Below are 26962 nucleotides of genomic sequence, written 5' to 3'. Positions count from 1 at the left end.
AAAATTTCAGGACAAGTGATAACCAGTGTTGAACTGGAGCCGGTTCACACCGGTTAGCTAGAACCGGTGGTTAAATTTAGAAGCCGTTTTAGAACTGGTTGTTGAGCGAGGGACAACCGGTTCTAAAAGGGCTTCTAAATTTAACTGGCCAAAAGTGGCGCCTTAGGCGCAGACTCCATGGGAGCTCCAGCCCTAGAGCACCCAAGGGGAAAATTTGGTGGTGCAGAGCACCCACCGGCAGTTCCCCGCCCCACTCCCAGCCCCAGCTCACCTCCATTCCGCCTCCAGGTCCTCCCCCGAACGCACCGCCCCTCTCTGCTTCTCCGCCACCCTACCCCCGGCTTCCCACGAATCAGCTGTTTGCGTGGGAAGCTGGGGCAGGCTGAGAAGCAGGCCGCGGCTTCCTGCTCAGGCCCAGGGAGGCGGAGCAGAGGGCAGCTGGGGCGGGAGGGGCACGAGGAGGGCTGCCCGCCCCGCAGCAGGTAACCCGGGAGGGGCCGTGCAGGGGAACCGCTTCCCGCCCCAGCTCACCTCCGCATCCCTCGGCCTGAGTGTGAAGCCACCGCCTGCTTCTCAGCCCTCCCAGGCCTCCTGCCGAACAGCTGATTCGTGGGAAGGGGGGGTGGAGAAGCAGAGCGGGGCAGCGCGTTCAGCGGAGGAGGCGGAGCGGAGGTGAGGTGATCTGGGGCCGGGCGCGGGGCGGAGAGCTGCCGGTGGGGGCTCTGCACCCACCAAATTTTCCCTGGGGTGCTCCAGCGCCTAAGGTGCCACTTTTGATGTGATCAGTGCGGGAGCGGCCACTCCCCCTGCTCCCCCCCTAGCTGCGCTCCCCCACCCCTAGGAGCCAGAGGGACCTGCCAGATGCTTCCTGGGAGCTGCCCCAAGTAAGCACTGCCAGAACTCCCCACCTCGCCCCCGGCAGGTCCCTCTGGCTCTTAGGGGTGGGGTGGGCACCCACTATGGTGCCCACGAAACCCTCCTGCCTGGTTCTGGGGGCAGACGGGGACAGGGGAGGGGGTGGATGGGGCAGGGGTTCTGGGGGGGGGCATCAAGGAACACGGGGGATTGGATGGGGCAGGAGTCCCAGGGGGCGGGGGTGGGCAATGACCCCCTCGTGGGGTGAGGAGGGAACCCGTTGTTAAGATTTTGGCAGCTCAGCACTGGTGGTAACCCTAGTAGGAACGGCTAGGAGACCTGAGGTTGTTTAAGACTCGAGATTAGAGCTGCGTCAAATTTTTCCTCTGAAACTTTTTTCTAGAAAAAAAATATGCAGACAAGGTAATAGAGCTTTCCAAGACTATTATACCCTGTAGGGAAAATAATTCCTTGTTCTTAGAGAATGAGGTTGGGGGGTTGATTTGTTTTTTAATAATTACAAAAGGATAATCTAACTTTATAAGTAAAATAAACACCTTATGATCACAGCCAGGATTCTTTTTGGTGACTCAGATCCACATGATTTGTTCTCCCTGTTGAGGAATTAAACTCTGTGTCTAGAAAATCATTCTTACAGCGATTTAATATTGCAGAGTGTTCAGGAAATGGCCTCTTTTAATTTAATGTTTAGACACGTATGCCAACAGCAGTTTAGTTTTAGACATCATAATAGCCTCATTATCAGACAACATGGTGGGGATTTCCATTCTTCATCTGGGAAAATCCAAAATAAAATGCAAAAGTTTCACTTTTTCATACAGTGCCAAAGCTTTATAAACAGTGTCTTTGAAGAAATGTTATCAGCATGGTTCCGTATCCTTAATCGTTTATCTAGTAAATAGTTAACAGTCTAGTAAAAACTCAGAGAAACAATGGGAAATGTCCAAAGGCAAAGGTCTTTGGATTCAAAACTTCTACATATTTCATTCATGCATTAACAACTCAGAAGGATCATTTGATCAAAAATCAGTTATGAACAGTGAGCAAACAGAAGCTGAGCCATGCAGCTTGCCATAAAATGGCTGACGCTCATTTTTCTACTGATTTTAATGGAGGGTCTTTTGGAACACTGTCTTGTGTTATATGACACATGCTTATTCAAACACAAAAGAAAACGAGGACTCAATCACAAGGCTCAGCACAATGCAAAGATTCTGGAACTGCTTCTCTGTTGCAGTAAGGAGCCTTTATATCGCTCTGGTAGCGTAAAGGGCGCAAAAATGGTCTGTGGGAGGGTCCCTCTTTGTAAATCCCCTCTGGTGTAGCACTGTTAGAGCTGCTGCCATCCACTGTCCTTGGTGTGAAGGGGCAAGTTGGGGGCACGGCTAGAACACCGGATGATAAAGCTATTCTCTGTGTGTCGCGGCCCACCGGGGGTTGAGTAGACCTGAGGCTCTTCTAACCTACATTGGTGGTTGTGCACCAACCCCAAATGTCCCCAGACCACAGGAAGCACAAAGATGTCTCATACCCAACTTTGCCCCCCTGCTGCCCTCTATTCAGGGTCTTAGCCATGGAGGGACTGAGAACTGGGGCCTCTGTTTCCTAGGCCCTAATTTATCATTTAAATTGATTATTCTGATGCTGACAATGGTTACAACTTCCCTTTGTAGGTAGCTGGTAAATTCACCCCGAAAGGGACTTTTAAAGATTTGTGTAATATTGGAATAAATGTTCATATAAGCTATAAAACATTTCCAATAATAAAGGCATTTTATTATTGGAACCCAGACCCTCTTAAGATTGAATCTTGGCTCTGACTTTTCAGACGTGTGTACTGGTGACCTGCAGCTCCCACTGATTTCAGTTGAAAATGTGGGAGCTCAGCATCCTTGAGAACCAGACCCAACATAGAATCATAGAATATCAGGGTTGGAAGGGACCCCTGGAGGTCATCTAGTCCAACCCCCCGCTCGAAGCAGGACCAATTCCCAGTTAAATCATCCCAGCCAGGGCTTTGTCAAGCCTGACCTTAAAAACCTCTAAGGAAGGAGATTCTACCACCTCCCTAGGTAACGCATTCCAGTGTTTCACCACCCTCTTAGTGAAAAAGTTTTTCCTAATATCCAATCTAAACCTCCCCCACTGCAACATCTTTGTCCTATGCCCTTCAGCTCAACATGCATTTAAGGTATTTCTTATAAATCCGGAAAGCCCAGTTAAAACCAAGAGAGATGGAGAACTAGCAATACATCTGCCAACCATCACCCTGATCACTTTGCTTGGGTGTTGTGTCCCATTTCCCCCTCACCTTTCATCTGCTTTGTATCTTTCAGAACATAGGTTCTTCAAAGCAGGGTCTTTCTATATGTATATATAGCACCTAGCAGATTTTGGTTAATGAGGGTTATAAAGAGAGTAGTTGCACAGGATAGAACTCAGGAGTCATAATATCAAACTATTTTATCAGTACAGTACCAATTGTTAGGGAGTATTGTTACTCTTACAGGTTTTGTTTTGTTTTTTCGGGTGACATCTGCTTTATTGGGTGAGGTGTGGCATTTAGGAGTTAGCAGTGGGCATTTAGGAGTTTGGCTTCTTCTTGCCAAAGCCCCGATTGTACTGCATGTGTCTCTCGGCACGGCCAGTCTCCTCCTCCTTCTTCTCTTGCTTGGCAACCTTGGGAGTCTGGCCTCTCACCTTCCCAGCACAAGCCAGGGAGCCATGGACCTTACCATCCAGCATGTGAGCAGCCACCTCCAGGGTGGTAAACTCGCTGATGCCACATTGCCCAATGAGAGATTTGTCCTCCAAGGGAGTTCCACCCAAGAGAACCACCTGATCCTCAGGTGCCGTGCCCTCCAGGGACTCAATCTGAGCCTTAATGTGAGCTACTGTTTCCTGTCCAGACACCTAGGGTGTGCAGCTTCTGAGCACGGATGAACAGCTGCATGGTTCCCGCTATGCACGAGACGCCACCCCCATACGACATCACAGGAAGTGCTTTTAAAAATACTATAATCTTCCACAATAACAGTCTAACACAACAATACGCTGTCATAGGACAATATTTGAGAATATCACAGAGTCACTTTCCTCTCACGCTGATTAAGGTAATTTATTAAAATAAGTAAGCAATATTATCCCTAAACCTAGTCTCTCTCCCTCTGCTTCACTGCAGAGTTTCTGTTAGCACTTCTCCCAAACCCTCTTCTGCCTAGATTCCTGCTATAAAGAAATAGTACTCATCTTCACAAGTAGTGTTTGAGTTATTACTATCGTAATATAGATGCATTGTTGCTAACACACAGGGCTGGGCATCAGAATTGTATTGTATTCAAGGCCTAAAATTCACTGTGTGAATTCAGATGAGTCACTTAAAACTACCTGTCTCACAAATACCATTACAATTTCACAGTCTGCCAAACTCAAGCCCATAAATATTCCATTTTAATTTATCATTTTGGGACAGGGATGCTGCAGAGGGTTGGTGATTTTCCTAAAAAAATTGTTTATCCAACACTAATCTCCACCAAACTAAAACCTATTTCTGAGCACACTTGTACCTCACTGCAATCTTGTCTTATTCACTGTCAATCTAACAGCTGATTGTGCCATCAATAAAAGAGAGGACTTATTTACCACAGGACATGGTTAGGTTTATTTGATATAAAACTCTGCCCATTCCCTGATTGATCAGTGTCACAACAAATCATGAAAGTGAGGAAATGGGAATGATTTATTGCTACAGCTGTCAATAAAATGGGGATATAGATTTTAAAGCTCCTGTAATTTGATTTTATTAAATTTATACACACACACACATATATTACAACTAAAGGAGACTGTTTAGCATATATGCCTATTGACTGTCATATACACAGCTCTACCTGTTTGTGCTAACCAAAACCCAATTTACTTGGATAAGGGCAGAGGGAGTTCATTATTTTTGTATTTAGAAACGTTTCTGCAACTTCAGTTTATGAGATATACATACTCAGTTTCTGATTTGATGGTATTTGCAGTATGGACCCCAGTTTTAATGCTGAATGACACAGGAGGAGGTCTTTGCACTGACAAACTAATTGTGTATGCAGTTGTATTATTGTTTATTGTTTCTATTGTGGCAGCACCTGAGGATTTTAATCAAATGTTAAGGCCCCATACTTTGGTATAGCATTTACTGTGGACATCACATACACCATTAATGTAACTGAATACTGTACATGGCTTCAGTTTCATCCAGTGTCCTGAGATTTCTCTTCTGGCCCTAATAGGACGATAGTTCCTGTATTACATTTTCAACAGTGCAAATTGTATGTTGTGCCTGCACTCTTGTGTGGAAGAAAATATAGATTGACTCTCATTTTATAGCCCCTTTGCACTTTCAGGGATCTGTAAAGTGGTCTTAGAATAAATACGCCCTCAGCCTCTCCATTTCATTCAGTGGTGTTTTTACACTTTCATAGCATCCAACAATCAATAGTGTCACTCATGGATTTAACAGTACTGTTTTCTTTTCCCCAAGTGTCAATGCTCTGACTTCCTTTTAGTGTTGAACGTTGTTGCATGGTGTGTATTTTATATAAAAGTCACTTGAAGAAGGAGCCATTAGGTGGGTGATCTGTCAAAATGCAGTTGTGTAATGTAAGCAAACTGGTGTTCTGACTGATTTTAACATCTAGCTATACAATGTCACCAGGATATAATTCTTCTTTCCATACAACCTGTTCAGCTTCCTAGAATCATTGCGCTGAGCTTTTAATGCTCAATTCAAATCCAGTTAGCTTCATCTCACTTGGCCAGGTCTTATACCCAGGTAGTTCCACTCTTTTCTGTCAGCTCACTCCTGAAGTAAATGAGATCAGAACCTGTCCCTAATCATTCAACCAGCAATCAGAATCAAAGTTTACCTATTAATTAGAAAAATCACCTTATCTAAATAAGGATACTGTTATGACTAAGGGTACTTTTGTCCAAAATAATAAGGTGTTCAACGAATAGGGGTCTGCACTTATGAAGGAGAAGGCAGCAGAATTGGTCGGGAAGGTTTGCCGGGCTTGTAACAGGGAAGAAAGAGACAATGAGCCACAAGCCGCCTCCTATCACCCGCTGCCTGTGTGTCCTATTTTTATAGAGTGTTCACCACTGTAGTATATAATTAATAACCCCTATCTTCAGAAGGGCAAGAGATATATTCAGCCACCTTCCAATGCCCTTGCTATCTGTTGTTGCTTCCTCCCCAAACCTCTGATTCTGCTACTTCCAGAAGGGGAGTAAATTACAGGATGTAATCTCTCCAATTATCTTCCCTGTAGCAAGCCAGGTGTTTGTTTCTGAGTGACTGTTTCTTGCATAGCCACAAGGGTACTGTGATATGCTTTGGGATACAATGTTACTGTCATAGTAAACTCAAGTATTTAACAAAACTTTGCCTAGTATTTGTATTTTCCAAGGTAAATATCAGCAAATTACAGAAATACAATATACGGTCCTGTTACTCAATGCCTGCCTAAAGCAGTATTGGAATCTGATTTTTGCATGGTGCCTTTCATACTGGTATTCAAGCAGTTTGCAGTGGAGTAAACTGATGTAGTGACTGTGTAGGCAGAAGCAGCTGCCATAAGGCTGTTAACAGACTCTGCTTTACCCAAGAAGGAACTGTACCCCATTGCACCCTTATTCTTTTTCAGAAAGGGCAATAAATTGTTCAAGCTGGACAGTCAGAAAGACCTTTGTTCATCCATTCATCCAAAAGATGGAGAGCGCTTGAAAAAAATGAAGCACTCTAGAACTCAGCTTATAGGAAGGAATGACTTAACATTTGTACCTGCTTTTACCCTAGAAACCGATACTGGCAAAAGTGTATAAACTCAATGATACGAGATGATGCCAAATGACAGAGTGCTGTCGTCTGAGCAATGCCATCCCAACTGCTAACGTCATAAACCATGACAAACAGTCCAAAGGTTTCCTTCTAGGTCAAAAACATCTATCAAGGCACTTCTATGCCCCTCTCACCATAGGATCTGAGAGCCTCTCAGACATGAATGAATCACAACAGCTCTAAGAATGGAAATTGAAGTAGAGAGAGAGATCAATGGACTTTCTCACAATCACATAGGAAGTTTGAGAATTGAACCCAGATCTTCCAAGGCCCACTGCATTATCTTAACCACAAGACCAGCCTCTTTTTAAGTGCTTTGACCAAACATACCTCAAACAGGGTAGGTCAGTGAATTATCAATTTGAATATATATCTCCACATAACAAAGCCATGGGAAAACAAAATGATGAATGAAAGAAAATATGTACCCGTTATTTTCCCACCTTGCACAAGGTGGTGACTAAGACAGGAAGACTAATTTTTTTTTTCAAGGGCCTAATTCTGAAGTCTTTAGAACTGCACATACAGTTGAGGGCAGATTTTGGTACAGGGCATCTATTTTGAATGTCTGATCATCCTAAAGGAAAGAGGACTTGGAGATTTTTGTAGCTCCCCACCAAGGAACACTAGCTTTCAGCTAACATATGAAAGAATTCTCATTGGTAATTAAAAGAACAGTGAGTGGCAGCAATATTTTAAGAATGGGCTCACGAAAGGACAAGAATTCCCTTTAGACTTGGAGACACTCTGATTGACAGGATTTATCTGCAGACAGGAGGGGTGAGGGAGTAGCATATTTCTTTACTTTCCCATTTAACAGAAAAGGTCTCCTGTAACCATTATCAAGAGACGAGGCAACGCATTTATACTAAGGTTCTCTCTCGTGGAAATGCATATTTGTTCCTAACCCTACAGATTGGATAAGCGCAGGCTCACAACTTGTGTCATTTGAAGAGAGGAGAGATCATATGGAGGGTTTAGGGATAACTGTACTTGGGAATATTTTGAAAATACCTCTTTTTTTCCCTCTCTCCCCCCAGTCCAGTCCATTCTAAGGGGAAATATTTGCTCTTCAGAAGTATTTTTGAAGGATACTGCCAGGATAAGTGATCTCTGGCAGGGATTATAAAGTAGTGTCCAAAGATGGAGCAGATTCCATCAGAGGCTGGAAATCACCCTCACTTTCCTGCCAAGTCAAGTCAGGTGTTTTGACTAGGAGCCCATCTAGCCCCCTAACAAGGGCACCACTGGGAAAGAGTGAAGTTACCCTCTTTAGTCTGAAGTTGAAATCTGTCATTTTCTGTTATCTTACTACAGTAAGTTAGCTGCTTGTTTGAATTCAAACAGTCTCATTCTTCATGCTTAAGATTTGAATTTCAGCGACACATTCCTAGACTGCCTCTGAGCTCCAGCAGGCATCTGAAGGGACCCTATAATCGGGGGGCAAATGGGTTGTTTTAAATGCAGCAAATGATTCTTTAGGAGGGTTTTGTTTGTTTTTGAAATAGCATAAATACAAAAGACGTATTTTGTATCTGAGGAGGAGGCACAGGTTTGTACAACCACATTTTGAGGTCAGTGGCAAATGCCATCTTTAATCTTTCACAAAGCGGGAGTGGCCAGGAATGACTCAAGCCCTGCATTGATCCAAGCAGACAAGTCAAAGCTGCAACCTGCACTTTCAGTCAGTGTAAACCGACAGTGGGACAGTGCCACACAGTGCGTTAGCAGAAGTTAGGGAAACACTTACAAAGTGTAATTATCACTTAAACAAAGCACACACAAAGCTCAGCACGTAACCATGTGGACTGAGCATTTTCCTCCATTTTCTTACTAAGTCATCAGAAAGTGGTCATAATAAGACTGTCATGTTCCGATGAGGAGTATATTCTCCTTAAAAATGTCTCACTTGAAATGCTATATAAATATTTCATTATGTATATTTTTCAAAGTTAAATATTTGCCTCCCCCCACCTTTTGCAGCCGTAAAGATCATAGATCCTCCAGAATCGTCAGGTGATGATATTTTATCGACAGACAGAACTTTGCCTTTCTTTATTGATTCAAGTGACCACACCACCTTCCTGCCTGAAGAAGTCATCATAGCCACATTACCCACTGACCAAATCACACTACTGCCAGCAGTGATTAGTCCACCTCACAGCCACTCCATTATCATAGATCAGTCCTTTGAAATAACCAGTTCACCAACGCCAGCAGCTGATAGCCGCATCCCTACTGGCTTCAAAACAGGAGTGCAAGATATTGCTGCAGAACTGGACAGAGTCCACACAATGAGCCCAGCAACGATGGATGAAGTAGAGTATGGCAGTGGTTATATTTCCGGGTTGGCGAGCCAGCCAGCAGGAGCCACTCCGGCTCCTACACTGAAGTATGTAACCACTAGCTCCATGACAACGGCAGCCAAAGGCAAAGAGCTGGTGGTTTTCTTCAGCCTGAAAGTAACCAACATGCATTTTTCTGATGACCTCTTCAACAGGAGTTCTCTGGAATACAGGGCACTAGAGCAACAATTCATGCAGCTGGTGAGTAAAAACAGATAGTCTGCGATGTATAGTATTCGAGCACACATTAAAGAAAAAAGATTTTCCTTGTTAGCTTATATTATTGCTCCCCAGATTAGCAAAAGCAATAAAAAGAGACAAGCTACCGCGGTGGGCATTCATCTAGAAAACGGATTTATTCTGACCAGATCAGTAAGCTAAGGAGAAGCTGGAAAACACAACTGTATGAAGTAGAGCACAGTATAGGGCCCTGTCGTCCAGTTTAATAAAACACCTTGAACTACTGTAACAAGTAACTTTTTTTTTAGTCTGTGATGCTGGCTGGGTAACAGATAGCAGTGGCTTGTGAACGAGAATACATGTAAAAAAAAAGAGAGAGAGAAAAATATTTACCTATGCAAGAAACCACACACACACATTCTTGGCAAGTAATTTTAATTGGATTTTTCTTAGCTCCACTTCAGTGGTATGGTAACACTGACTACACCTAATAAATCCAGCATAAGGATTCAATTCTTATCAATCCTTTTAAAATACATCATGAGTTATCAAAGAGAATGTGATTAGATATAGATTTTCCCCAGAGATACTGCTGGACCATTGGACAACAGTAACATGCCTATTATATTGTGCTCTCACTTGCCTGGATGGAACCCTTTGAAAATAATTGAAGTTGGCTTTTTAGTGAGGTGATTTTTCTTTATTCAGACCCATAAATTCCCCAAACACTGTGTTTCATTACAAGGAAAACTAGCGTCCATCCATCTCAGTACACTATTGAGAAAGATGCAAATACAGAGACTAATCAAGGCAAACAGAAAACTGGACTTGGTAGTTAAGCACTATTATTAAAGCCAGAAAAATAAGTTGGTGATTCAGGTACCTGGTAATGAAAAGTGAATATAAGTGAAATTAATTGCAGCTAGGCATTGACGGGGATTTAAAGTAAACCAACTTCCTGTTTTGCAGCTGCTTCCATATCTTCAATCCAACCTTACAGGATTTAAGCAACTGGAAATACTTAACTTCAGAAATGGAAGTGTGATTGTCAATAGCAAAATGAAGTTTGCTAAGACTGTTCCATACAATATCACAGAAGCTGTGCACTGTGTTTTGGAAGACTTTTGCGATGCTGCAGCCCAGCGCCTGAATTTGGAAATTGACAGCTACTCTCTTGATATTGAGCCAGGTAAGCTTGTGTTACTAAAAATGTAAAAACAAAAACTGTACAGCTGACCTTTCATAGCACTGATACAATTGATGGCTTTACCCAACACAACTGGAAAAAAGACATTTTTATTTTAAAGACTATTAATATTGGGCTTCCAGTATGTCAGACTGCCCTTGATCTTTCATTTTAGTAGGAAATTATGGCAACCAGAAATAACTTGGGGATACTTAGAAACTTTCCCAATTATGATAATGTTTATCAGGCTATCAACACACTTTTAAAGTCATCAGCAGTGATTGGAACACATTCCATCTCATAAACCCGATCTCTCCCTGATGCTGTTTATTGACATATTCATTCCTCATTTAGCATCATACTTGTAGAGTCCTATGCCACCATTTTCTCTACTGTTTTCCCATAGAAATTGAAATCACCTCAAAAAAATCTACAGGTTTAAGACATGTTTAAATCTTCTTGAATTAAATTCAAGTAAATCCCCTTTCATTTGTGAAAATGAGAGCCATCTAGTGGAAACAATGGTGTACCACAACTAAATATTCAAACAAACAAATCTCAGCCTTCTGCAAGAAGCAGCCAAAAGACCTGTCAAAGCCATTCGCAAATACCTGCAAGTATTTTTTAATCATCAAACCAAAGTGAAAATATGGCAACAAATTGTGATGGTCACATTGTCCAGCCAGAATTATATTAAGGAAAATGACACAACATTACAGGAAAACATGACACAGTATAGCTCAGAAGAATGCTTTATGCCTAACTCTAACAGCTAAAAAGTGATAGCTTCAAACGCCTGAAAACTACAGTGCTGATGTACACATCGAGTAAAACTTAGCTAGAACCTAGTTCCTGTGGTACTGATGCTGCCTTTGACATCACAGTAAAAAATCACTTCCATGAAACTAAAATATTATAGTTAAAATGGGGAACTTACAAGAGGACATGAAACTAATGTAGATGTTAATATTTTAATCAATGAACTAATTAGATGAACAGCTCTATCACGATCTCTCAGAACCCTACTGAAAAGATTTTAGTTAAAATATCCACTGATATCCTCAGGAAAAATAAGTTCATTTAACAAGCTAAAATAAGCAGCGGGATAAGTAGGAGGAGAAGAAGAGCTCAGATATAGCCTGCTTTCATGAGACTAGCCTTAAAGGTAAAGAACCAGAGAAGAAAAAGACAGCATCTGACTCAGAAAGCAGAATTGTCTCTAACTATGTTCTCCCATGATTCTCCATACAGCATCCTTTACTTTAAAGAATGCATTCCTTTAATAATGTGAGAACAGAAATGTTAACTGATAACTAGGGAGACAGCCAAATGTAATCTGAGATGAATGCACAGTACAATGCATTCAACCTGTTCTCACTACAACAATTACTAAAGGGATGCTAATACAAATTGTATCTTTGCAAGCAAATGCATCTGAACCGAAGAGATGAAGATGTAGGGAAATAAAATGAGAAAGGGAAAGCTCTCCATGTAGCTGTGGAAAAGGCAAGGAAAGAGTAAATATTAACTTTAAAGACTACAAAGAGATGCAGCGGAGAGAAATGAACTACCTGCAGGACTCACTGTTTCCATGTATAAATTACGAAGTGGTACAGATTCCAGCAAGAAAGTAAAACAGGATTGCACAAATATTTAAATGCATGATGTCAGGTTCCCTCTGCTTAACATTAGCCAGACTGCTATGAGGGGATCCAAACACAACTCCACGAACTCTTAGCTTGCTGGGGCTAGACAGAGTTCAGGTATTGTCCCTGGCTTTGGGCCTCTAGGCACACACTCCATGTGTGGCCTTCAAGTCTGACATCCCACTTGACAGTGTGGACCCCGCAGCCCAATTGCCTAGGCCCTGAAACTAGTGCCATATCCTCACGCATCCCCAGCAGCTCTTGCATATTCCCCAGAATCCCACTGGAGTTGTTGGCTTTCTGGTTTGTCTTCTGGTCTACCTCTTCAGGGGCACATGACAGTGAAAGCACAAAGACTTTGCACAGGACTCTAAACACAATTTACTCTTTACTTAACAGCATGAGAAATACACAGCTCTAGTCAAAAGACATGCATTTCCCCTCCATCAGTTACCTCACCATTCTGGAGAGTTCTTTGGGCTTGGACAGAGGCCTCTGGGATGCCTGGGATCCTTCTCCTGAAGCTCAGTGTCTCAGCTCAGAAACATGGAGCCTCTTTCCCTCTCTAGATCAGCTAACTTTCCCTTACCTTGGTTGATCCACAGTTAAATTAGATCCTACTGCTACAAAAGCCTTCGCATTTCCTTCTTTTCTGCCCAAAACTTCCTGTGTTCCCTCTTTCTCGCTCACTAAAATGACCCTTTCTTTTATAAACTGCAGCACCCTTTTTCAGGTGACTTCCTTATCAGCCTCAACAGGTGATCACACATCCCTACCAAGAGACAATGCTAGCAAGCAACCTCTCCTCTGACAAACCAGTTCTCCTAGGTAAAAGGCCAGTCTTTTGTCTCAAGGTTTTCACCTGAATAGACAACTATTTTAGTAGCCAACCATTGTCCCTCATCTGGTAGGTACGTGCTACAGGTCTGTCAGCAAATAGTGGATCCCACATCCAGATAGAGGCATTCCAAGATACAACAATTTCATAACAACCACCAGAATTCATAAGTTGTACATAAACAGATTCCCCAACTCATTAGCCATGGAAATGGTCCGCCCGTAGTCTGGAAAGCATGTTTTTCTAAGGCCCAAGTAGGATCAACATGACTCCAACCTGAATCAGTCAAGAGTCTGATCACTACCTTGAAACACCATTTTGAAAGTAGTAAGTGAACCTATCAATTCTACTTTGTCCTTAGCGAACAGAAATAATGGTAAATCCTTATTTCATGGCTGGTATTCCTTACATGAGCACAAAAAGCAAGCTTTCATGACTGGTATTCCTTACATGAGCACAAAAAGCAAGCTTCTTGAATATTGTAAAAGTCAATTTTAACGGTTTAAAAAAGCATTCTGAATATATGCCCCACCGTTTGTGAAGAAGAGTGAATAAATTTCACATCAGAGGTACAGTGTCATCAGGAATGATGTTGATGGAAGTGGTGGCTTCTCCATTTCTTGCAGTCTTCAGATTAAGACTGGATGCCGTTGTAGACGATATGCTTTATTCAAATGCAGGTTATTGGGCACATTACAGGAGTAACTGAATGAAATTCAAAGGCCTGCAATGCACAAAAAGGTCAAACAAGATAATCTAATGGTCTTTCTGGCCTTAACAATCTACGAGTCTAAGCATAATCCTAATTCTATTATGTCTATTACACACACACTTTTTTCCCAAAAATATTTAATCAAAGTTTCAATTTATTTTGACAATTTTATGTATTTATTTTATTTTTACTTATAAGCAAGGTAAGATAGACACTAGTGAGAGTCATCTAGTCAATAACTAGCCTTGTAAAATGCTGCTGGGAGTCAGGATGACATATTTCAATGGATCCAGCTAGTATTTTTTGTTTCTATCTAACAGGCTTTTTATTTTATTTTTTTAAGAGAAAAATTGTTTCTCTGTGAACATTGATACAGAATTCCACTCCAGGCTAAAACCTGTTTAAGTTATTTCACTTCCTTCTGTAAAATAAAAGCTAACAATTTTTGATTCACAAACTTATTGCTTTGCTACAAAATGATTTTTTTAATTTTCATTCAAAAATTATTAATACAGTAAAGAATTTTTTCTATTACATTTAGACAGGGATTTGTCAGCCTTTACAGATATTTACTTAATTATTATTGCTGACACAATGTGTTTTGTTTTGTTGTTTTGGTTCAGACTTAGTACAATACAAAGTTCTTTGTTCCAATAACAAAGTGGATGCCAAAGTGATATCATCTTATGAGTACCAAAGATGATTTAAAACGGTCTCCCTAGTCTTTAATTTTACGGAGAAGCTAATCATGGAATTATATAGAAGGTTAGAGCTGAAAGAGACCTATTGATCATTCAATCCATTTCACTACTTGTATAGGCAGATATGAGCACCTTAAGCATGGCTGAGATTTTCAGTGCCACCAGGGAGGACTCAGTGTTCAGTTCTCATGGAAATTGATGGCACTGGTCAGCCATATCCTCTAAAAGCTTTGAAAATCTCAACCAACAGGTTTATAGTTATTAGTAGGTAGGCTGTCCAATGTGAATCCTCTTTTGAAACTAAAGATTTGCCTTTCTAGGAAAAATAAACAGACGGCCCATTATTGCGGAGATAACATCCCCGGCTGACATTTTAAGAGCTGTTGATAGTTAATCTTTATACAATAGACCCATGCTGATCTCTACAGCTATGGTAAAGGCTGCATTTTCTCAGTTCGGTTTAACAGTTCAGGCTTCTCATATGCACCTTTGAGGCCCTGTTGAATTGTTTGCTATTCATTAACTGTATCCTCGGGGCTAAGGAGTTAGCCTGGCTCTCATCTCCCTCCTCCTCTCCCATACTTCCTTCCAGGTGCCAAATGATACTCCTACACTGGATCTAGCCTTCCTCACCAGTGCCTCCATCTAACAGCCGGGTCATGCTGGGAAAACTCATGCTGAGTCCCCTGCTGACTTTTTGAGAGAGGCTGGGGATGAAACCTGGCAACAGGAGGAAGCAGGGCAAGGCAGTCCACAGGAGAATTAGAGGTGCTTGGGAGGAGGAAATATGGCTTCAGGCTGCAGTCCTGGCTTTGTCCTTTCTTCTAGCATCCATAGACCTTCATCTTCCCCAGTACAGTGTCTCATGGCAGCCTCCTTCCCAAACCCAGAAAACAAGCAAGTGGTGATGGTTTCATACACCTCATGAAAGGAGATTGTCCTAAAAGGTAAACCACCTTACTTCCACAAAGCCATTCACACATGGATCTCCCCTCGAGAATGCCACCATTTCTAGCTAGTAGTGTCACCCTGTGTACAACATACAGGGACAGTGCAGTTTTTTCCTTGCCCTTAATCAGATTGCAAGCTACTTGTGACAAGAATCACATTTCTTGTATATATATGTGCAAACATAGTACTAGCGCTCCCCAAAAGTAAAAGATGATGGAATCAGAATACCCACATGCAAAAAAGACTCTCCAGTTCAAACATAAAAACATGACTCTGAATATGTGGGAAGGAAACCGATTGTGCAAGAAAATATAACATAGCAGTTTTCTGTGGTATCTGAGGAAAGAAAAATGTACATATTCCTTTTATGCTGAGATATCCCCACCAATTGATATAGAAGGAGCCTGGCTGTAGTGAATCTCTTTTGTTCTCTGTAGCTGCCACAAGTTCTGCCAAGTACACTGAGATAATGCATCAACGCATCCACTAATAATGTCTCTATCTTATTACAGCTGATCGAGCGGACCCATGCAAATTCATGGCATGTGATGAATTTTCACAGTGCATAACAAATGAATGGACAAAAGAAGCAGACTGCCTTTGTAAATCTGGTTACGCAAGCCGAGATGGACTGCCATGTCGGAGTCTATGTGAGATGCAGCCACATCTTTGTGTTAACGGCGGAAAATGTGAATTAGTTCCAGGAAAAGGAGCTGTCTGCAGGTAGGCAAATTATATTTCTCAATAATTCTGCTGAACAATAGTTCCTGAAAAATCAGTTACACAAAGAGTTGGAATTGAGATTACCCTTTTTCAGGAGTATCAAGAGCAAGCCAGCGAGTATAAAATTCTAGACATTTTGATCTAGATTGTGGTATTGTTCCATTGACAAACTACCTTAGACCATGAAGAGTTCCACTGAAGTCAGTGGGACTATTTAAGGATTCAAGTACTGCACAATATCAGTAAAAGCATCACACAGTCTAGTTCTTTATTAGAAAGAGTACATTTATTAGAAAGGAAGCATCATTGACCTTGATTACAAATAACTTGAAATGATATTCTTCTTGGTGGTTCTTGATTTTCAAAATGCAACTATTCTGACATTTTGGAAAATCAAACATCAGTAGTTCACATTTTTTGCTATTGGTAAATAGGTATATCTGTGAGGAATTAACTTTTGGCTGGTTTGTATGAAATACATTTTAAAATACTATTGTAAGCATATATATATGGCATCCACCACTATAATAGCTGGCCAACTTACAAGGCATATGTTGAGACAGTCAAGATCTTTGTATGATCAAACTTTGTATGCCCAGAGTTTTCAAAGTAATCAAGTGAGCCAGGATTCCATTAGTTGGGAAGGCATGATGTTTCTTGCAACTCTTTGCAAATTTGACCAGACATCATAAATATTTCCACAGGTAGCAAATTCAGGAGTGTGGGCCAGTTACTGAGAATGTCATACAATCCAGATACACAAACTTCCCCTTATGGCACCAAATTCTAGTGTTCAAAGGGAGTGTAGATTGTACAGTAGGTCAAAGACTATGAGGCTCTTACACAGGATGTCCAGAACCTGAGTGTTACCTGGCAGTTGATTGACTGCCATTGTAACAAGCAGAGTACAGATCTGATTAGCCCTGTCAATCATTCTTAGTACTGACCTCAAGAGGTCAGTATATGCTAATTAGAGCATTTAATATCAGCTACAAACAATAAGAACATTGAACAATTTCTGCATATCATCATGACTGTAGAAGAATTATCCACTACATTGTATACGGTTAGTGTTTAAAATGTACAATAGTTGAGTTACCTTAACTCTTTTTGCCCCTGTTGGCTTCTTAAGGCCACATCTACACTACCCGCTGGATCGGCGGGTAGCGATCGATCTATCCGGGATCTATTTATGGCATCTAATGTAGACGCGATAAATCAATCCCCGATCGCTCTGCCGTCGACTCCAGAACTCCACCAGGGTGAGAGGTGGAAGCGGAGTCGACGGGGGAGCGGCGGCCATCGATCCCATGCCGCGAGGACGCGAAGTAAGTGATTCTAAGTCAATCTAAGATATGTCGACTTCAGCTACGCTATTCTCGTAGCTGAAGTTGCGTATCTTAGATCGATCCCCGCCCCCCCTTAGTGTAGACCAGGCCTGAGAGAAGAACGGGATGTTGACGCTTGAAGCTCAGATTGAGTTCTGAAGGGACACTGCTGAATTCCCTATATGCAAACTCACGGTAGCAGACTTGCTGTATTTTGCAACGATAAAGTTAGCTTGGATCTAATGTCCATAATATATCAACCCAAGATCATGATTTTGCAGGGTCAGAATTTTGTCCAGAGAGTCAAATGGCCTAGCTTAAATGCAGATAACGAACATAATGAGAATGCAAGTTTATTAAAAATAATGAATACAATGCCTTGAATTGTGTCTGGTTACATACTTATATAATGCCAGGATAAACTTTAAAAGCTTGTGCAAGCAAAACCAAGAAAGGTATGAAAACAGCAGATCATTGATTCCAATGGAAGTACTTCCAAGTAAGAACTTGGTAAGGCATGTCGAATTCAGTCCAATGTTTGCTTCATTTTCAAAACTACTTCAAACCTCACTGATTTCCACTTCTGATAATTTATGAACCTACATTCTCATAGAAAAGCCAGAGGTCTCACCCGACATCTTGGGAGAGGTTTATTTTATAGTAAAGTAGCATAAAGCTTTAGACAGCACTTCTCAAGTTAGAGGTCACTGATGAGCAGTGTGTAGGAAAGATTTAAAAAAGAGATATCATTAGAGAGGGAACAAATTTCCAGGGCATTCAAGTGCAAGGTTTGGTTTGGCCTCATTATAGAGCTAGGAATCAGCCACAAAGCTCTGTTCTATATGCAAACTTCCTTAAGATTCAGGGGTGGGGAGAGAATACTTCAGTCTCCAATTGTTTTATATTAATCATCATGAACTTGAAGATATAGTCTTCCATGTATTATTAATCATGCTGCTTCACATGGAAGGACCCTTTTTGATTAATTACAATGAGAAAACTGTTCTTATACTTGTTGGCAGTTTTCCCTGTATTTTGGACACAAGAACTTTGGATTTCCTGCCCTCAGTCTTATTTTTATGTATATTTTTGCTTTTCCCCCTCTTCCTGTTTAGATGCCCTGTACGTAGGCACCGGTTTTACCAAGGAGAGCGCTGTGCAAAGTTTGCTCCAGAACCTATACAACCCTTCATTTTAAAAGCTGTGGTTCTTAGCTTATTAAGCCTTGTTTCTCTTGTCATCATTTTAATTGTTAAGATAAGAAGAAAATACAAATACCAGACTAATTTGGAGTAAGCAGCTCATGATTTTTCCCTTCACATTTTAAAATTAATTTTCAATTATGTTCCTTAAGTTACAGAGTCTTATATAAAACAAAAATGTTCTGCATTATAGAGGTCCTGCTCCCAACAACTGTGGCACAGAAAATGCTGTAAGAATTAATCCCATTTTTGAACATGATGAGCCCATCACTAGCTTTTGCAATGTGCCTTGTAGTGTAAGTGCTTGTGTCAGTTCTTCAGAGATCATTAACCAAGGAACATTACACAAATATGAAAAAACAACTCAGTGTGAAGGTAAAATGCATGCACATACATTCTCATCCTCTCCAAAGTAACATGTCCACTTTCGTGCATTAACTTTACAACTAAATCAGGTTTGGGTTTGTTTGTTTGTCCTCTGGGAATTGGTCCTGCTTTGAGCAGGGGGTTGGACTAGATGACCTTCTGGGGTCCCTTCCAACCCTTATATTCTATGATTCTATGATTCTCTTGCCTTAGCTATTTCAGAGCTAAAAATACTAATCCCTAAATTTACTAATAACCTATAATATTTACTTGTGCATAGGTTTTATAATAGAACTTTAGAAATTACCTTTCTACAGCTCTTCTGCATGGCTTTGGCCGTCCATTCTATCCTGATGACTTTCCTAATCATTAGTGCAAGAATTAAGCCTGAATATCCTTGTTTTAATGTTGTAGGTCACCAGATGATATTACAAAACCAAGACTGACAAGCTAGTGTCTGAAATTCTGGAGTTCCAGCATCAGCTAGGTAAGAAAGGTTTGTGACTCCATTTTCAAGAAAAGTGTACCATTTTATGTTTATTCTCAAGTTTACCATTTGTAGACGTGACTGAGAAACCTGTCCATGTACTAGTTTCATATTCCTTTTGAAGCTGAAAAGAAACATGTATTTTTTGGTTGAAAATGACTTTTCCTTTGGGAGCTTGATAAGTTAGCCACATTCTATTTTGAAGTGCTTTTATGCAATACTGTGCCATTTTGTATGCCAGCTTTCAAAAGCAGTAGTCTCTAAAAGACACTAAAAGACACAAACAAAAGAACTAATGTTAATAGGAATAGTAGTCATATACTTTCACTTATTAATGCAATGTAAGGAGCTGCAAATTACTTAAATTAGGCACAAGACCTTCATACAAAAGGCACCTACATTTGAGTTTGAACAATACACTGTATTTTACTTTGTGTCTATCTATACTTCAAAATGTGTGACAGAGTACAGAATCTCTTGCTTGTATGCAACAAAAAGATCTAACTAGGAAGGGTAGAAACTTGATTGAGCTGAGAAGTTCTCTCTATACTGTCAAGCTATGTCTTCTTTCTTCCTCTAGCCTTAGTCCCATCTATATGGGGTTGGCTCTGAGTCCTTCTTTTCCATCCCAGTCTGTCTTAAAGCAGTTCCTCAGAAACTCTGCAGTATGATATCCATCCATCCAGTTTTGGGTCTTCCAACCCTTCTCTTACCCTTCACTTCTAAGTTTAATGTCCTGTTCCTGTATATTCTGCCAATCTTCTTTTCACATGCCCAAGCCAGCTAAGCCTGGATTCCTTCAGTTTCTCTGTAAATAGTACCAGCTTCAAAATTCCCCAATTCATTTGTTCAAACGTGGCCTATCATTGTAACTCCAAGCATCCATCTTAACATTTTCATTTCCACTGCATTCAAGATCTGCTCTTGTCTCTTCCTCAGTGCCCAGCATTTTGAGCCATACAAAAATGAAGGCTTAATACGGTCTTGTAGGTCTTACTTTCAGTTTGATAGGCATTTTCCTAGCATAGACCACTCCGCTCACTTCTCTCCATTTAGTCCAGGCCTTTCCTATTCTGCTTGTTGAGTTCATCATTGAGTTCAACATTATCCTGTGTTATTGAACCTAGGTACTTGAACTTCTGTATCTTTGTTGGTGGCTGGTCCCTCTAGACTTGCAGTCTCATTGTCTTCAAGATATCAAGATACCCCTCTAATGCATCGAGCACCAATGTGAACAAAGAGAGGTTTCGCGCCAAGCCTTGATGTACTCCAACTCTTACTAGAAGCTGTTCAGTTTCTCCACATGGCCTAACTATGGTAACAGCACCCTCTGATGTGCCTTCAGGTATCTGTTTCATTCTCATACACCAAGAGATGACTTCTCTCAGAACAGGGTCATATAAACCTTCTCAATATTGACGAATACTACCATGCAGGGATTTCCTCTTTTTTCTGATATTTTTCCACATGTACTATTCATGAAAAGATAGCACCCATTGTTGATTTGCCTGGCAGAGAGCCAAAGTTATTGTCACTGAAGTTGTGTTGGTTTGTTCCTTCAAAATATTCCACTATTATAATTTCTCTGAATCATATCCTGCAAAAGAACAGATTAATTTACTGGATTACCAGAGTAAGAGAAGCAGAAAAATTTAGTGATTTCTTTTCACTGATCTTCACCACTCAGAGGCTGTTGAGAAAATACCTACCTCAGGCTTATTCTCTTCAAGTAATAAAGATGAGGCACTGTTATAGAGGTGGTGCTGGAACACACTGGTAAAATAAAGATCTGTAAGTCACAAAGGTTGGACTATATACACTCAAAAGTTCTGAGGAACTGGACAGTGAAGTGACTGAGCTCAGCTGCTAACAAAAATAAGTATACTCTTAAATCAGCTACTATAGTTGAGAATTAAAAAGTTGTGTATGTCGTACCTGTCTTTAAAGGAGGCACTAGGGTGATTATAGAAATTATAGACCAGTAAGCCTTACTTCCATACCAGGTGAACAGGTGGAAATCTTAAAACACATGGTATTATAGAAATAAACTAACACAACTTCTCCGAAGAAAACCATGCCTCTCTAATCTATTAGAATCCTTTGAGTATGATAGTGGGTAAAGGAGACATGGTTAACATTTTATTTGAATTATCAAAAATACATTGACAAAATTCCTATCAAGATTAGGACAGCTAGATAGTTATTGGGTGAGAGCTGAAGTATGTCACAGATTACAAACTGGCTAAAATAACAATAGGAATACTTGGCTAATTTTCACTATGGCTAAAGTTCACAGTGTAGTGCCCCAGGATTCCATGCTAGGACTGACGCTTATTGCATTTGTTAGTGACTCGAAAAAGGTGCTGCAGAGAGAGGAGGCGGCAAAAATGTGCAGAGGACACAAAATTATTTGTGTTAGTTAGTATTGAAGCAGCAGCTGGGGAACTTTAGTGGGACCCAACAAAGCTAAATGAATGGGCAGCACAAAGGCTCAGTTTTACAATCTGGAGAATACATATTGACTTGGGCTGGGGTTTTCAAAGGAGACTACAGATGTTAGACATCCAAATCTTCTTGACTTTCAGTAGGACTTGCATGCCTAAACACGCTTTGGTCTCTTTGACAATCCCAGCCCAGATCCTAAAGAAATCATTTTATCAAGGCTTGAAAAAAGGCCCAACTCCTTCAAACAAGTGTGTGGTAGATAGAGATGGTAGAAGTGAAGGCTGTTCAGTACACCTTCACCATAGTCAAAGATAATTCTGAGTTCATAAAGGGGTACGTGAAAATCCAGTATATAGTGAAGAAGTTGAAACAACTTCTTTAGTCTCTACATAAGCTTGAAAATTGCTTTCACATGAAGTCTTATGATTACTAAGTGTGATTCCAAAAGCAAGGATGTGACTGTTTGGAAAAAAACCCTGCTAGTAACCCAGAAATCAAGTGGTCAAACGAAAGGATTCATGACTATGAAGAACCAGACCCTTATTCTGAAATGAAAGATCCGTGCTCAAGATCAAAACCAAGTTAACCTTGAACAGGGCTAACCAATCTGAAAGCCACAGCCTGTGCTAGGGGGATCAGGATCACATGGACTCTGTCCTTTCTCCCTCAGAATATTCCGTAATGGAAGGAATAAGGGAAAGCTATATGTGAGTCTTGCTCCTCTATGCAAAAGCAGCATATCGGACACTGAAATTTGGGTTCATGCCTGCGCTCAAGCAGACCAGACATTTCATGTTGTGACTTCAAGCAAGCAAGACCAAACCTAGATCACCTCATATGTCAAAAGTCAAACCTACAACAGTCCTTAGGAGACTATCCAATGTTGATCTGATTTTTTGCAACCTAAGCCATCTACTAAGTTGCTTTTCACTCCTGCTAGGCGTAGAACTGAAGAAAACATCTCTTTCAAAATGCACCATTTGTGTGGAAGTATGTAATAGGGGAGATAATATATTATTTAAAGAATCAAGAAGGAGCTTTATCACAGTATTGCCTGTCAGAATTAATGATGCCTGCCTTCTGATCAGCAGGAGTGTTTGAAGCAGCCACACATTACTCACAGCTGCAAGAGGTTTGTCTGAAGTCTAAGTTTGCTTGACTTTCAAAGCCCATACATTTTCAGTTGACTTAAATGCCACAACCCAGATTTGAATATCAATGTCTACCACTGTGAATGGCATCAGAGGTGAGAAGGGCATCTCTTTCCAGACATTGACTGGCACCGTCCATCAATAAATCTAATATTTGATCTCCTTAAGAAGAAAGGATCTTATATGGATTGAGTACAAAGTTCGGTTTGCAAACAAAACTTGTGCAACCAAAAGGTGCAGGAAGTAATCAGTTGTAACAGTCTTAGACAAAACCCCATTTCAGATCCTGCCTTTGAGAGCATTTCTTATCGGTTTGCAAGATTCTGTTAAGAACAGGATAATGCTCTCCTGGAGTCCCGAGGAGTGGCTATAAATGTCCCATTCAAAGCAAATGGATCCAAAGACCTCAAATCAAATAATTTAGAAGTACTAGAATGGAAGCATATGGGATCCTCCTTAGGTGGATCTGAGGATGATTTCTTGGATTTCAAGTCATTTGGTGCTGGATCTGCCTTATGTGGACACAGGCACTTCCCACGAAACAGCTGTTTGGGGCTGGAGGTCCCTAAGGGCTCCCTCATCATACATCGCTCAGTGTATAGTTCCTTTCTCATCTGACCCTGGGGAAAAAACAGCATAAGTTTTCACTCAAGTATTCCAATCACCAGGGATGTTTGCTGGAATTACACAATTTTGAGGGGCAGAAGGAGCGCCACAATCTCTTTTCTGCTCCACATCTGCTATATTAGACACGTGGTCTCAAGAGTAACTGAATTATTGAAATATTAATAGGAATTTTTTTTAAACGTACAACAATAGAAGTAAGTCTATCTAATAAAGTCATACCACCACACAGGCAGGATTCCATTCCTACTAAGGCTGGTGGAAGGAGAACTGAGGGACCATTAAGAGACTTTTTGGAGAGGGAGGGGGAATGAGAAGGGCTATACCCTTAATTCCAGAATGATAGATCTGAGGTTCGGAAATTATTCTGTGTTTGTAAGATAAGCTACCTTTACATTGAGACTATATACAGGCAAAGTCATGAAGGAGGCAGCTTTATTTCAGCTGCTAGAGCTATAGTAGTTATGGATCCATAAGTATTTCATATGTGAATCCTTCTTCAGAATATTGTATTTCATTCATTGTTTAATTATCAGGAATATACTATTCAAATGAATACTATTCATGCACCATTTCACTGAGATTTTAATAGAAAAAACCCATAATGCTAAGCACAGCAACAACACTATGACTGCTATAGCATTACGCCTATGTGCAATTAAATAGCTGCAAGTAGGGGACTACTATATTCTACTTGAAACAACTTGGAAAATCCTAGTTGATTTTAGTGAAACTTTGCCTGCCTGATTACAGTGGTTTAGTAAAACATTTTCAATTCATTTCAATTTGAGAATGCTTATTAAAGGACTTCTGTAAACTTTTAAAAAATGTTTCTTACAAGATTTTTTCTTACAGGTATTCAGAAAAAAGTTCTGCATTATTCAAGACTGGAGTTCAGGCTAAACTATGTATAGGGGCAAATTTTGGGATAATAGAAAAATCTTACAATTTTGTGTTGAAACTGGAGCACACATCAAGTGAAAGTCACCATTTTGTTAATGGAAAGCTGCAGCCACTTTGCTCAGTGCAACAGTCAAAAAATTCATCATGAATATAGTGTTAAAATGCATTTATTAAGTGTTCAGTGTTAAAGTATAAGGCTTAAAAATTTTAATTAGTTATTTCAAAGATAAGTGATACAAGCAGATATCTTGCCGGTGTTACATTTCACTAGCAGTATGAGAACCCAGTAGAAGGAACAGTAAGTGGAATGCAGTTCCAGCCTGCTTTTATAAATAGGAATGGAAACATTAGATTTTTATCAGTAAACATCAGTAATCGTCAATTTCACTGTACACACACAGAGAAAAAAATATTTCCATCAATTATAATCGACATTTACAGACAGGTACTATATGAAAAATGCTGCTTGAGAACTTAGCGTTTAAGTATATTTACTTTTTATTAGGGCTGTCAAGCAATTAAAAAAAGGAATCACGATTAATTGCACTGTTAAACAATAATAGAATACCATGTATTTAAATATTTTTGGATGTTTTCTACATTTTCAAGTATATTGATTTCAATAACAACACAGAATACAAAGTGAACAGTGCTCACTTTATATTTATTTTTGGTTACAAATATTTGCACTGTAAAAAAAAGAAATAGTAGTTTTCAATTTACCTAATATGAGTACTGTAGTGCAATCTCTTTAGCATTAAAGTTGAACTTAAAAATGTAGAATTATGTACAAAAAAAACTGCATTCAAAAATAAAACAATGTAAAATTTTAGAGCCTACAAGTCCACTCAGTGCTATTTCTTGTTCAGCCAATTGCTCAAACGAGTTTATCTCCTGCAAATGTAAACAATGCTGCCCGCTTCTAGTTCACAATGTCACCTGAAGTGAGAACAGGTGTTCTCATGGCACCGTTGCAGCCAGCGTTGCAAGTTATTTATATGCCAGATGCGCTAAAGATTCATGCTTCATCCACCATTCCAGAGGACATGCGTCCATGCTGATGACAGGTTCTGCTCGATAACAATCCAAAGCAGTGTGGACTGACGCATGTTCATTTTCATTATCTGAGTCAGATGCCACCAGAAGAAGGTTGATTTTCTTTTTTGGTGGTTCAGATTCAGTTGGTTTTGCATCGGAGTGTTGCTCTCTTAAGACTTCTGAAAGCATGCTTCACGCCTCATCCCTCTCAGATTTTGGACGGCACTTCAGATTCTTAAACCTTGGGTCGAGTACTGTAGCTATCTTTAGAAATCTCACATTGGTACCTTCTTTGCGTTTTGTCAAATCTGCAGCAAAAGTGTTCTTAAAATGAACAACATGTGCTGAGTCATCATCCAAGACTACTATAACATGAAATATATGGCAGAATGCAGGTAAAACAGAGCCAGAGACATACAATTCTTCCCCAAGGAGTTCAGTCACAAATTTAATTAATGCATCATTTTTTTTACCAAGCGTCATCAGCATGGAAGCATGTCCTCTGGAATGGTGGCCAAAGCATGAATGGGCATACGGATGTTTAGCATATCTGGCACGTAAATACCTTGCAATGCCAGCTACAAAAGTCCCATGTGAATGCCTGTTCTCATTTTCTGGTGACATTGTAAATAAGAAGTGGGCAGCATTATCTCCCATAAATGTAAACAAATTTGTTTTTGTGTTTGGCTGAACAAGAAGAAGGACTAAGTGGACTTTTAGGTTCTAAAGTTTTGCACTGTTTTGTTTTTTAAAAAAACCCTACATTTGTAAGTTGCATCTTCACGATAAAGATTGCACTACAATACTTGTACAAGGTGAACTGAAAAATACTATTTCTTTTATAATTTTTACAGTGCAAATATTTGTAATCAAAAATAATATAAAGTGAGCAGTGTACACTTTGTATTCTGTGTGGTCACTGAAATAAACATATTTGAAAATGTAGAAAAACATCCAAAATATTTAATAAAATTCAATTGGTATTCTATTGTTTAACACTGTGATTAAATCTGGGATTAATTGTGATTATTTTTTAATCAAGATTAATTTTTTTGATTTAATCGCATGAGTTAACTGCGATTAATCGACAGTCCCACTTTTTATATTTTGACATGCAATGTTGACAATTTTAACAGTTATAAAGCTTTAACTTGTTAATCTCAACATCTACTGTCATTAAATAATTGTCTGACCCCAACCCCCAAAAAAACTTTACATATTTAATTGTTTAATTCATGGTGAAAAGATTTATCACTCTGAGATTTCACACTTTTGGATGGAGCAAAATGATTGCAGTTTTCCTGAAAGTAGGCTTTCCAGGCATAAAGAAACATTCTGTAAATTTTACAATGTACATAAGAGATTTGTGTTTA

The 26962-nt window shown here is 40.1% G+C and overlaps 1 protein-coding gene across 1 annotated transcript in view; it reads left to right on the top strand.

Moving 5' to 3' along the window:
• Positions 1–25166, top strand: part of IMPG1 (interphotoreceptor matrix proteoglycan 1) — a 97774-nt gene extending 72608 nt beyond the window's left edge. Inside the window, exons 13-17 of the mRNA XM_075126536.1 lie at positions 8747–9309; positions 10258–10477; positions 15835–16045; positions 19356–19428; positions 24504–25166. Coding sequence (XP_074982637.1) covers positions 8747–9309; positions 10258–10477; positions 15835–16045; positions 19356–19395 — 1034 coding nt within the window. The 3' untranslated portion in view covers positions 19396–19428; positions 24504–25166. The remainder of the gene's footprint in view (positions 1–8746; positions 9310–10257; positions 10478–15834; positions 16046–19355; positions 19429–24503) is intronic.
• Positions 25167–26962: the final 1796 nt, after the last annotated feature.

The sequence above is a fragment of the Caretta caretta genome, chromosome 3 (genome assembly GCF_965140235.1).
Source record: "Caretta caretta isolate rCarCar2 chromosome 3, rCarCar1.hap1, whole genome shotgun sequence".
Classification (NCBI taxonomy): Eukaryota; Metazoa; Chordata; order Testudines; family Cheloniidae; genus Caretta; species Caretta caretta.
This window is presented reverse-complemented; position numbering and strand designations above follow the sequence as displayed.